Genomic DNA, 11,969 nt, shown 5'->3' with positions numbered 1-11,969 from the left:
CTCATAATGCCATTCAGACGTTTAGCAACGGATTTTGGAATCCAAAAAACAGACATCATGTAGATTGAAAGCGCACTAAGAACACTTTGGATGAGTATTAATCTTCCGCCATAAGATAACCACCTGCCATTCCACCCTTGTAATCTTGACTCTGCGTTTTCCATTATAGGATCCCAAATTCTTTTGCTTCTATATTGAGCCCCCGCTTGCATTCCAAGGTAAGATAAAGGAAACTCAGCAATAGTGCATCCCAAACTCGAAGCTACAGTCTGTTGGCATTGAGTTAATCCAATTCCAATAGCAGAACTCTTGTCCACATTAATACTTAAACCCGAGCTCAGATGGAAACAGATTAGCGAGGCTCTAATGTAATGGATTTGTAGTGCTGAATCCGAGGAGAAAAATAGAGTGTCATCAGCAAAGAGTAAGCGCGACACTTGACTTCCATTGTGGTGGATTCTAAAGCCCTCGTATAAACCGTTTTCTTCCAATTTGAAAATCATTCTACTTAAAGCCTCCATGACCAAAGTAAAAAGGAAATGAGACAACGGATCTCCTTGTCGCAGCCCTCTAGAGCACTTAAACTTATCACCCGGACTCCATTCATCAATATTGAGAAATGCGGAGTAGATATGCAAGTATGGATCCATATTCTCCATTTTATCCCAAAACCCATTCTTTGCATCACCTTGTCCAAAAAATCCCATCTCAACTTATCATATACTTTTTCTACATCCATCTTGAACACCCATCCTGGATTCTTCGCCTTCACCTTTGTGTCAATGCTCTCATTTGCCATGAGTATACTGTCAAAAATCTGTCTCTTAGCCACAAAAGCAGTTTGAGTCTCAGACATAAGTTTTGGAAGTACCAACTTCAGGCGGGAGGATAGAACATGCGCCACAATCTTATATGAAATATTAATGGATTATATGCAGAAGTAGGCCTGGTCTGGACCCTCACTTTCATTTCTAGGCCATTTTTTTTATTTCTTGCAAAACTAGGCAAGTTAAACGGATTCCATCCACTTTAACCATCTCGGTCAATTTATCGCGTTGACTTGTCAATATCTCGTCAAAATATCATATAGGGAGATCTCATACATGTGGTAAGATTACTGAAATGTCCTTCACGCGTGTGTCAGTCACGTGTTCGATCTCATTCATTCTTCTTCTTCTTATCTTCTTCTTCTTTGTTTTCTTCTCTTGTACGTGTAATAGCAGAATAGAAAGAGATTGATTCTCACTTTCTTCTTCCTTCTTCTCTCTGGTTCTCTCTGGTGCATGTAAATCAATTTTTTCTTCTGCTAAAATCGAGAGACAACTTGGGGATTTTTATCATATCAAACCTAATTAACATTAATCGTGGTTGTTTATAAGAGATTGAGTCACTGGATTGAAGATTTAGTGTAGTGAAGATGTTGAGACGAAAAAGACAGTTTAAGGAGAGGTTAATCACAAACCCACTTCTGTTTTTGATGATTTTTATCTGATTGTTATATTTATTGACTTTTTGGTGATGAAATTGGATCAGCTGTAGAGGAGACTCAACATTAAGGTGTGGTTTGAGTGTTTGGGACAGATTAGGAATATGGGCTGATGTTAAATTTGGAATTCAGTGCAGGGAAGGAGATACAGGGGGTTCACGAATCACTAGCAAGTGGATTTCATGAATCGCCAGCAAGTGCATTTCATGAATCACCAGCAAGGTGTTTGAGAAAATGCGTGAGAGACAAGTTCTTCCTGAGTTGAAATCTCTGTGCAGCAGCTGCAAACAAGGTAAAAAAAAATGAAATTGTATCGATAACATATTTTTTCATTGATAGTCCTTTAGTCAATGCTAGCACTACTTGATGAGGCGTAAGGGTGAAAATGAATGAATTTGCTCCGTTTTGTTCTACTTCTGTAGCAGTATATTAAGGTTATGATGAGTCTAGGAAGAATGGGTCGAATTAGTTGAGTTTCAAGGTGACAAATCATGAAAGAAAACAAGGTTTGAGCTGTATTTGCTACCGGAAATCAACCACTACTCTCATTAATTTTATATGATGTATTGTGTGGAATTTGCAGAAATTAGTGTCTGCATATGTTTAGGAATATTTGGTTTCCCTTGAATGTGAAATTGCTCCAGGAAGGAGATATGTTGATGCTTCTGGCAGTCGATTGAGATGGTGGATTTGAAGATATGGTGGTGGAAGTCTTGGTGGTTATCAAGTTACTCAAGGGAGGTGAATTTGTGACAGTGCGTTAAGATGTCTGGAGTTGCAGTGCAGGTGTATGCTGAGCTTAATTAGAACCTGAGAACAAGATGGAAGAAGGGAAGTGCAGGCAATTGGAGTTGCTTCTACAGAAGGTTGTGTATGAACTGTTGCAAGTGGATGGAGCAACTTCTTGCATCTTCAGATGAATGGAACAACTTCATGGAAAGGCTCAAATGTAAAAAATCGAGCGAAGTGTGGGAAAATAAAGAGAACATCTTGCATCTTCGACACTGTGTATCTCTGAGAGGAAAAACACTGTTCAGAACTGGTAGCTAAACACCCTTATTTTTCTTCTTCTTTTAATTCCTTATAGTACCCACCTTCTGAATCTTTTCTTATGAACTATATTGGTGTTTCAGTTAGAGGCATGATGTACTACCGACGGGCTTTGAAGCTTCAAGCCTTCCTTGACATGGCTGATGAAAGTGGTAAGCAAACGACCACATCTTTTACAAATTTATATGTTTGATAAAGTTAAAAGTGCCTAATAAATTGATGTATTTGAACTGCAGAAATTTTGGAAGGCTACAAGGCAGTCTCAATTCCATCAGAGGAAGAGAAAAGGAGCCAGAGGTCCCTCTTTGCTCAACTAGAAGCTATTGCTGACATGAATTTTACGTATGTTGTTACTTGTCAGAATTATGGGAGTCAGAAGCGAAATGGAGATCTCCGTGCAACAGACATTCTGAATCTGATGGTTAAGTATGTTCTATTTTAAGTGTCACGTAAGCAGTGCCACGTAAGCAGTGCCACGTAAGCATAGCCACATGGGTCTTGCCACGTAACCTTTGCCACGTACGCAATGGGTGGTGACGTATAAAGATAGCTGGTTGGGTAGAAATAACCGATTCAAAGGACTATCTTGTCATTTTAAGTGCACCTAATGGTGCTAACTTTCCATCCATCACTTTTGGTCAAAACTTGCCTAGTCTAGCAATAAATAAAAAAGTGGCCTACATTTGAAAAGCACCAAAAAAACAGGCCTATTTCTGTGAAAAACCCAATATTAATCAAACTGATTGTCCTAAAATCTTTAAAATCTTCAACATTAGCTCTCTTTGGGATAAGAGAAATGAACGTATTATTTGCTCTCCAATCCATAAAATTTCTATCCTTACTAACCTCGTGTAGTCCACCTTGATGATATCCCAAAAGTGAACATAAAACTCTACCGGAAAACCATTCGGTCCCGGAGATCTGTTCTTGTCCATTTCCTTGATTGCAGACTTGATCTCTTCTTCGGTTATTGGACCTTCTAGACTGTGACAGTCCTGCCTATTGAGTGTTGTGAACTGGAATTCCTCCATGGATGGTATGTTGTGATCTTCTTCTTTGTACAGCTCCTCATAGAAATGCTTTAGGTGTTGTGCTATTCTTGCCCTATCTTCCGTTAACTCACCGTCCACTTTTCAACACCCTATGTTATTATGTCTTCTTCTTCCATTAGCAATCATATGAAAATACTCGGTATTCTTATTGTCCTCCTGCAACCAGTGATCTTTAGCTTTCTGTTTCTTTCTTTTGTCTTCGAGTAAGGCCCACTTACAATAATCAGTCTTCAAATTCACTCTCAAAATTATCTTCTTTTGTTGCTGTACCCTCGGCTTCCTTCGTGTCCATGTTTTTTATATTGACTAACAACTCCTGCATAGCCTGTTCCACCCTCCCAAATTTTTCCTTGTTCCATATCTTCAAATATTCTTTAATAGCCGCCAATTTCTTGCAAAATATAAAACCCGGGTTACCTGTAAAGGTAAGATTATCCCACCATTCCTTCATTAATTCTGGAAGTTTTTCGTCTTCCAGCCACATTATTTCAAACTTATTCATCCTTGGACCTGAATCACCCATTTCAGTAGACAATAAGAGAGTAATGTGGTCTGATACCGGCCTAAGCTTTGCCATTTGTGTTGTACCAGGGAAGTAGTTATCCCATTTAGAATTCAGCAAGAATCTATCGATACGAGAGAAAGTAGGAGGATCTTGATAATTAGACCAAGTATATTTCGCCCCACATAAAGGTAAATCAACAAGGTCAAAATCCGACATAAACTTGTTGAAATTCCGCATAGCACGAGTCACTGTCCCTTGCCTATTCTTGTCATCCAGAGTAGATATTACATTCCAGTCACCACCAAGACACCCAGGAATGTCCCATATCCCCAACACCTCTCCTAACTCCCTCCATAGTATACGCCTTTCTTTACGATCATTTGGAGCATAAACAGATGACACAAAAAATTCAAATTGTTTGTAGTACATCTAAACATACAAGATAGTGAGAAAATACCCTGTAGCTGGTCCACCATTTAAAATTTATCTCCATCCCACATGATACATATCCCTCCTCTAGTGCCCTCCGATGGTTTGAAACAGAACTTCACACTTGACTTGCTCCAGATGTCCTTCTTAATTGCTTCTGTCATGTCTTCTAATTTTGTTTCTTGAAGCAAAACAATGTCAGCATTCCGTTTTAAGAGGACTGAGTTAACAACAGTTCTCTTATTCACATCACCTAACCCCTTAGATTCCAAGAGATAATTTTTTTCGTCATTTTAAACGACTTCCCTTAGCTCTCGCCCTCCATTCCCTTGATCCCGATGGAGTAAGATAATTGAGCAAACTAGACAAACGGGGTTTGTCCCTGACAGCTCTGAGAGTTAAAACAATTTCGACCTCGCTAGAATTCTCGTCTTGGGAGAAAAAATCTTCCTCTTCGTCACTCGCTTCAGAATCTCCTTCTTTGTCTTGTAAAAGCAATTGAACTCCTTCTAGAGACTCGTCTGTTATTCCTCCTCACACAATACCCTTCTCTTTTCTAGTGGAATTAGTTGAATTTTCCTTGAGAAACGCTTCTTTAAGAGCATTCATAATGCTATCATGAATTGCATCTTCTTTGCCCTTCACCGGTAACCCCATAAGACCTCCAACAACCTTAAAAGCCCAACAAAGTTGCTCCTTTTCCCGTTTGAAATGTGCATATCCCTCTATAAGCTGAAATTGTTGTTTTAAGAATTCTTTAGTAGAAGATTTTTCACCTTCTGCGGCTTCTAATTCGAAAAAAAACTTCATTTTCTTCTTCTTCTTCGGCGATGCCCAAATATCATCTTCATACGAGAAATTGGGGTTTCTACGAGCTAGGGGAGTAACATCTAGGGGTTCATGAAATTGATTTTGATTTTCTACCCCAGCTACAACCATCATATTTTCATTGCAATCTCTAAAAACATCCCCCTCTAATTCTGTAAACTCTTTATTTGCGAAAGAAGAATTACCGACACTGAAAAAGCTGAAATTATAGAAAGGGAGTTGTGTTCTGTTGAAGTAAATTGTACCACCTTTCTCAAGATGGGATTTTACAGAAACTTGTTGTGCCGTGCCAATATGGTCTGGGTCTTCAACTACCAAAGGGCCTTTGTCTTGCTTTTGTGTCACTGTTACCTGATCTTGGAGCTTATCTATCGAAGATGTAGAAATTGACGTTTAGTCCCAAAGATTGTGGGTTTTGGAAGCTTTAGTCCATCCATCTGAAGCCCATTACAATCTAGTCCAAAAAAGCCCAGCCTGGTACAGTTTAGTCCAAACATGGACGAGTTAGTCCAATTTCACGAACGAGTCCCGGTTTTGCGAGTTTTCCATATACCATAATTACCCTTGAACGATTCCTGATATATAAAGCGTCATTTTGAAATCGAAATTTTTGGATCTGAAACTTGAATTCAAAATAGGATGCAGCTCAGAGATTAGGTTTAGGAGGCGATTTAACAGTTTCAGAGAGGATTTGATCGTTTCTTCATCATATTTCAACTCAGGTTACATTCGAAAGTGTTCTAGAGTCGAAAATTCTTGATCTCAGGTTTGAATTCACGACAGATTGAGAGATAGATCGTTCTAGGTTTGAATTCAGAGGTGATTTAACAGATTCGTAGAGGTTAGACTGGATTTGATTGTTAATGGAGCAGAATTCAACCTCAGGTTAGTTTTATTTTGGTTGTATTTCATCTGTTACATCTAATTTTCAGGTTTTGTTTTTGATTTTTAGTTTATGAGTTGATGATATCAATTCGTATGATCTTGAGTTAATATTTTGTTATATACTAGCTTTTGATTCTCTTGATGATGATGATTTACTGTTAATACTAGATCAATTCGATTTTTGTTTACTGTTGTTTGATGATGTTTTTTTAGTTTTATGATGAATTGTATGAAATCGAACTGATACTAGATCCTAGGCTTCTGATTTATTCAATTATATGTTCCAGTAAGATTCTAGAGCTTAATTGATGGAGTATTTTATCTAGGTTTATTGTTACTTGATGTTTTTGGCTTTGATTAAATGTGTACTTTCCTGTACACCGTTCACTTTTAGGTTATATGAAATTGTTGTTTGAAGCTTCAGATGTTTATTATCATTTTATTTGTAATATGTAGGGGTATCAAACAGGTCTGAGAAGTTTACTAATGCTGTTTTGAAACATGGTGAGCATTCTGCTGTTTTTCGTGTTAATACTAAAACAACCGTAGAAGAATTGAAGCATTTTGCATGCAAGCATTAGAGGTCTTTGTCTCCTGGGAGTATATGTTTCAGCTATATGGATAATGCTCAAGTAGTTTTTATGCAAGGTGATATACAACTGCAAAGCTTAATTGGTTTCATGATTCTTATTGATAATGAAGATGTCTATTTGAATGTGGATATGATTCAGAATCATACTTCTCGTTCTAAGTATGGTTGTACCAGTAGTTCTGGTTCTAAGTCTGGTTGTAGCAGTAGTTCTGGTTCTGGTTCTTGTTCTAAGTCTGCTTGTGTAACTGAAAGTCCTAAGATGGTAAGGGTGATAGATCATGATGCAGACAAGGGGAAGACTCTTATTATTGATGAATGGGTTTATGTATTTGACAAGATTGGTAGAGAATTTATGGGTGGTGCTAAAGTTGTTAGGATTGCTCTCGATAAGTACAAGATGGCTACTGGTCACAAGATTGTTATTCTTAAAAATGACACGACTCGTTTTACTGCAAAATGCGAAGAAGATGGTTATGGTTGGAGGATTTACTTTGGGCCTGTGAATGGTGATACTTCTCGGTTCGTGCTGAAAGATTGTAATGCTCACAGGTTAGCGGTTTTCATACTAGTCTACATTACTTATCTTTAGGCTTTTTGTGTGTATGTCCATAGTGGTGGACATAGTTGTGCACCTTATATATGTATATTTGTTTTTAGGTGTACATTGTTGTGCACAGTACTTGTTGTACTCTAAAATTACATATTCTTGCTTGGTTTTTGTGTGTATGTCCATAGTGTTTGTTTTGAGATCTTATTAGGTGTACATTGTGGTTCACATTACTTATTCCAGTTTTTTTCTTTTTTTTTTTTCTTTTTTGTAGTTGTGGTGTTGGTTTGAGGTTGAAGAGTCCTGCAGCGACAACCAAGTTAGTCAAGCATTTGATCGCTGACAATATACAGGGTGATCCTAGCTTAAAACCCAGACAGATCATGTCACTTTTTAAGAAAACTTATGGGTCCAATATTAAGTATCACCATGCCCGTAGAGGGAAAGAAGCTGTATTTGAAGAACAGTATGGCGATGACGAGAATTCTTATAGCGATTTAACTTGGTATGTCAAAGCAATTGAAGAAACTAATCCCTATAGCTATGTGAAGTTTGACGTTGAGGATGGAACCAATAGATTTCAGAGGATATTCATTTGTTTCGTTGCTTGCAAGCATAGCTATAGGTATCTCAGGCCCATGATTTACTTGGACGCTACTTTCCTTACTGGTAGATACAGGGGTACTTTGATGGCTGCGACATGTATCAATGGAAACAATGGTTTTTACCCATTTTCTTTTGCTATTGTTTCTACTGAAAACAAAGATAATTGGTTTTGGTTTCTGGAGAATCTTCAACAAGTTGTCGATGGTCGTCAGATTGTTTTCCTTAGTGATCGTGGAGAAGGACTTTTGCAGAGCATTCCAAAATATTTTCCTAATTCACATCACAGTTATTGCTTTTACCACATCAAATGCAATCTCCCCATAGGATCAGGTGATGCGAATTCGAAGCATGTTATTGATTTGTTTTACAAAGCTTCCTACTCTTACACACCAGCGAACTTTGAAGAATATTTGCGGGGCATGCATGAATTTGGATGTGGACATGTTGATAACTATATCAGGACTATTCCAAAGGAGAAATGGGCAAATGCATTTTTCCCTGTATGCAGATATGGTGCTCACTCTTTAACTCTTGCCGAGTCCTTCAACAACTGGGTTCTTACTTTCAAAAAGTTGCCTGCTTTTGCTCTTCTCGATGCGATACGGTGATTTTTATGTTTAGTGTTTTATTTATGTAAGTCTGTCTACATTGTTGCATACATGGATTTGCTTGATCTGTAGATACTTGTACACATGTTTTATCTGTGATTTTGCAACTATGTGTGCATTGTTGTACACTTGGATTTCCTTAATGTGTACATTGTTGTACACATGTTTTATCTGAATTCCTTCTGGATCATGTTTTTGATTTTATGTTTTGTGTTTTTATTATGTTAGTTTGAAGGTTATGGAGAAGATGTCTGAGAGAAGGATAGAAGGTCTAGAAAATTTCAACACTAGGCTCACTCCTGAATATGAGGCTTTACTAAAGGAAAACATCGACATTGGTCGTACTTGGACTTTTGTTCAATCCATGGAAAGATTGTATGAAGTCATGTCTCCCCGGACTCATTCTGTAGATCTATTGCAGAAAACTTGTACATGTCACAGGTGGCGAGTTAATGGTTTTCCTTGTGCACATGCTTGTGCTGCCATTCAAGCTACGAGGAAGACATCTATTCATTTGTTGAGCCATACTTCACAACCTAATGGTACAACAGGACATACCAGGATATCATCTTTCCAATCCCCAATTATGAAAAGCCACAGGCTTATGATCCTAGTGATAGGGTTATTGTTCCTATTCCCGTTCCTCCACCCGGTAGACGAAGAACACAACGTATCAAGAATGCTTATGAGAAGCAAAATAGGCCTATGATGTGCACAAAGTGCTTCAACCTTGGTCACCATAACAGAGCTACCTGCCCCACGATTTGATGTTTTTTTCTATGTTTCATTTGTTCAAAAGATTCAATGTGTTTGGTCTTTACCTTTGCTAATGTCTTTTCAATTTTCTTTGGCGTGGATAATTAATACCAGGACATGTGTACCATTATGTACACCTTCCTGTGAACTTCAGTTTTTCTTACCTGTCTTATTACATGTGTACCACTATGTACACCTTGGTGTACAATGGATGCTACTAGTCTATTTTGTTTAGTAATATTCTATGTTTTCAGATCTGTATAATTAGTAATTACTTTTTGCTATGTTCAATTTTATGTTTTCAGTTCTACATGATATAAAAAATTTAGTAATATTTTTATGTCTTCAATCAGGTACATTTATGTACACCTTCTAAAAATTTGCTGTCAGTACATGTGTACCTTTATGAACACCTTCTAAACATTTTCTGCTCTGTCAGTAAATATGCACAATCAGGTACACCTTAAGATTTCAAAACCTGTAATATACAGTTCAATGGTAGTGATAAGTCATAAACTTGTAACATCAATAACATCAATATTGAAACTAATAAAAATATTAATTCAAGGTGTTGATAAGTCATAAACAAAGTGATAAAAACTGAAATTTGAAAAGTTGTCTGAAAAGAAAGAAAATGTTTAGAAGCAATTCAGAGAGTGATCTTGTATAATGAAGCTTAAAATAAACTATTCTTCCTCTTCAATGGTTTCATCTCTTTACTCATGTGCTACTCCTTGTGATAATCATCAGTTGCTATATACCACACCTTTTCATACGATCCGACTTTTTTCAGCATCTTGGCCACCAATGTTGCTCTCATTCCCTGACAAATGCGTTCGACCTTCTGTTGATCTCTTTCAATACTCTTTCTCTTCTTCATACCTCGTTTCATAAAGTAGCAAGTGTATAGGAGGAAGTATGGATTGATTCCCTGAGAAGGACATTGCATGATGTTTATTTCGTGCGGTTCTATAGGTGCATCACCCTTTGACACTCTCTTCTTGTTGAGTTTCAATTGCACCACATTTGCCAGTTGTTGTGCATCTTCTTTATATTCCTCATTTGAATGCAACGAGTTGTACCACTTCCACTCTTCAGCTATGAAATCAAAATTCAGAAGCGACCAGTGAAGTCCTACTCTCATTTTTTTCCCTAGAGGGATTGACGGGGATTAGAAGAACTTCCAGATTGTCAGGCATGTCCCGTATGAAATCAACCACGAGCTTTTGTACAGTGCTCATGATATTGTTCTTCACATAGTACTGCAATCAATAATTTGTTGGAAAATAAAATAAATTAGGTACACCTAAATTAGACAAGAAAACTAAGAAGCATCTACACTACCACATATCAAACATTTTAGGCCTGGAAACAGATGTATGACATAGATGTATCCATGACGTATAATACAGGTGTACAACTATGTACACACCTAAATAAAATCTAACAATCAAGCATCCATGCAAACACTTAAACAGAGCATGTGTCAATCATATAGCATACTGGTGTACATCTAAGTTCACACCTAAAGAAATCTACAAACACATAGAACATGCCATGTCAATCAGGTGTACTAGTATGTACACATCATTAAAGTATCTATATATGACATTTTTGATTTGTTTTTGAGAAACTTACACATGCAGTAGGACTCATTACTTCACATCTCATGTACTTTTGATCATCTGGATGACGGAAGCTATCTCTGACCATTGCATAGCAACGTCGATGGACATAGAACTGCAATACCTCTTAGTCCAGATACTTGTTGAACATCAATTCACGAAGTACTTTTCCCACAATCAGAATATCTTCCCTGACAGTTGGATCTTCGAGCCTTGTTAGTTCCCAAGCTACAGAGCTGTAGAATCATAAAGGAAATGTTAACATGGTGGTACATAGTGGTACACATAACTTTTTTCAATAAGATTCAATCATTCGTATAGTGCGAGGTATTATTTTCTGAACTTATCCCAGGCTTGCATAGTCGAAGAATTTCTGTACCCTTCTTTTGTCCTGTCCTGGTTCCATGGCTTGGTATAGTTCTGATTGACGAATATCTGGAAATGGGCGGTAAGGATGATACTCATTTTCCTTTCTCTTTAATGGTGCAGGATAACCTTGTTCTTCTACCTCTTTTTGGACCCCCTTGCCTTTCTGATCCACTTTCATCCTAACTTGTCTGTTTTTACCCTCGGCAGTGAAATCAGGAGGAAGTTTTTTCTTTGCAGCTCTCTTTGGTGGTGTCTTGGACAACCTGCCAGCCGCTTTTGTCTTCAACATATATGCTTCCTTCATCTTCCCAACTCTTGTCTTTTCTGGTGGTGTCTTCTGCTCTTCTACTTTTTGACTGCTAAAAAATGCATCTCCATGTTGTTGAATGAACTGCACTGCTTCAGCAACGACACTTTCTCGTACATCTTCATTGGATAATGATCTTTGCGACGACTCTTCTTTTGGATATTCTTGGCTCAACATTTGAAAACTTGGACATTCGTGGATCACGGTTGCCATCTTTTCCTTCACGTCAGATGCTGCCATTCTGTAACAACCTTTTTCAAGCTTTATGAAAACACTTTCAGAGAAGTTGTCTAGAAGGTCCACAATTGATGCATAAGGATCATT

The 11,969-nt window shown here is 37.7% G+C and overlaps 2 protein-coding genes and 1 long non-coding RNA gene across 3 annotated transcripts; 2 read left to right on the top strand and 1 right to left on the bottom strand.

Moving 5' to 3' along the window:
* The first annotated feature begins 2,510 nt into the window (after positions 1–2,510).
* LOC113286343 lies at positions 2,511–2,870 on the top strand. Its single transcript, XR_003329240.1, has 3 exons — positions 2,511–2,528; positions 2,620–2,688; positions 2,773–2,870. It is a non-coding gene; the product is annotated as an uncharacterized LOC113286343 (long non-coding RNA).
* Positions 2,871–3,811: 941 nt separating this feature from the next.
* Positions 3,812–4,522, bottom strand: LOC113291524. The gene has a single exon (XM_026541048.1). The coding sequence runs from the start codon at positions 4,520–4,522 to the stop codon at positions 3,812–3,814; it is 711 nt and encodes a 236-aa protein (XP_026396833.1).
* A 2,330-nt stretch (positions 4,523–6,852) lies between these two features.
* Positions 6,853–9,356, top strand: LOC113291522. Its single transcript, XM_026541047.1, has 4 exons — positions 6,853–7,376; positions 7,667–8,584; positions 8,817–8,963; positions 9,140–9,356. The coding sequence occupies exons 1-4, from the start codon at positions 6,853–6,855 to the stop codon at positions 9,354–9,356; spliced, it is 1,806 nt and encodes a 601-aa protein (XP_026396832.1).
* Positions 9,357–11,969: the final 2,613 nt, after the last annotated feature.

The sequence above is a fragment of the Papaver somniferum genome, chromosome 6, assembly GCF_003573695.1.
Source record: "Papaver somniferum cultivar HN1 chromosome 6, ASM357369v1, whole genome shotgun sequence".
NCBI classification, from domain to species: Eukaryota; Viridiplantae; Streptophyta; class Magnoliopsida; order Ranunculales; family Papaveraceae; genus Papaver; species Papaver somniferum.
This window is presented reverse-complemented; position numbering and strand designations above follow the sequence as displayed.

What these genes read in the sequence shown, in the direction of transcription:
- LOC113291522 (XM_026541047.1), top strand. Translation starts at nt 6,853, where the DNA reads ATGGATAATGCTCAAGTAGTTTTTATGCAAGGTGATATACAACTGCAA. An exon ending in AAAGATTGTAATGCTCACAG is followed by an intron (nt 7,377 to 7,666) that starts GTTAGCGGTTTT and finishes TGTTGGTTTGAG; the next exon opens with GTTGAAGAGTCCTGCAGCGA. An exon ending in GTTCAATCCATGGAAAGATT is followed by an intron (nt 8,964 to 9,139) that starts GTATGAAGTCAT and finishes ATGGTACAACAG; the next exon opens with GACATACCAGGATATCATCT.
- LOC113291524 (XM_026541048.1), bottom strand. Translation starts at nt 4,522, where the DNA reads ATGTACTACAAACAATTTGAATTTTTTGTGTCATCTGTTTATGCTCCA.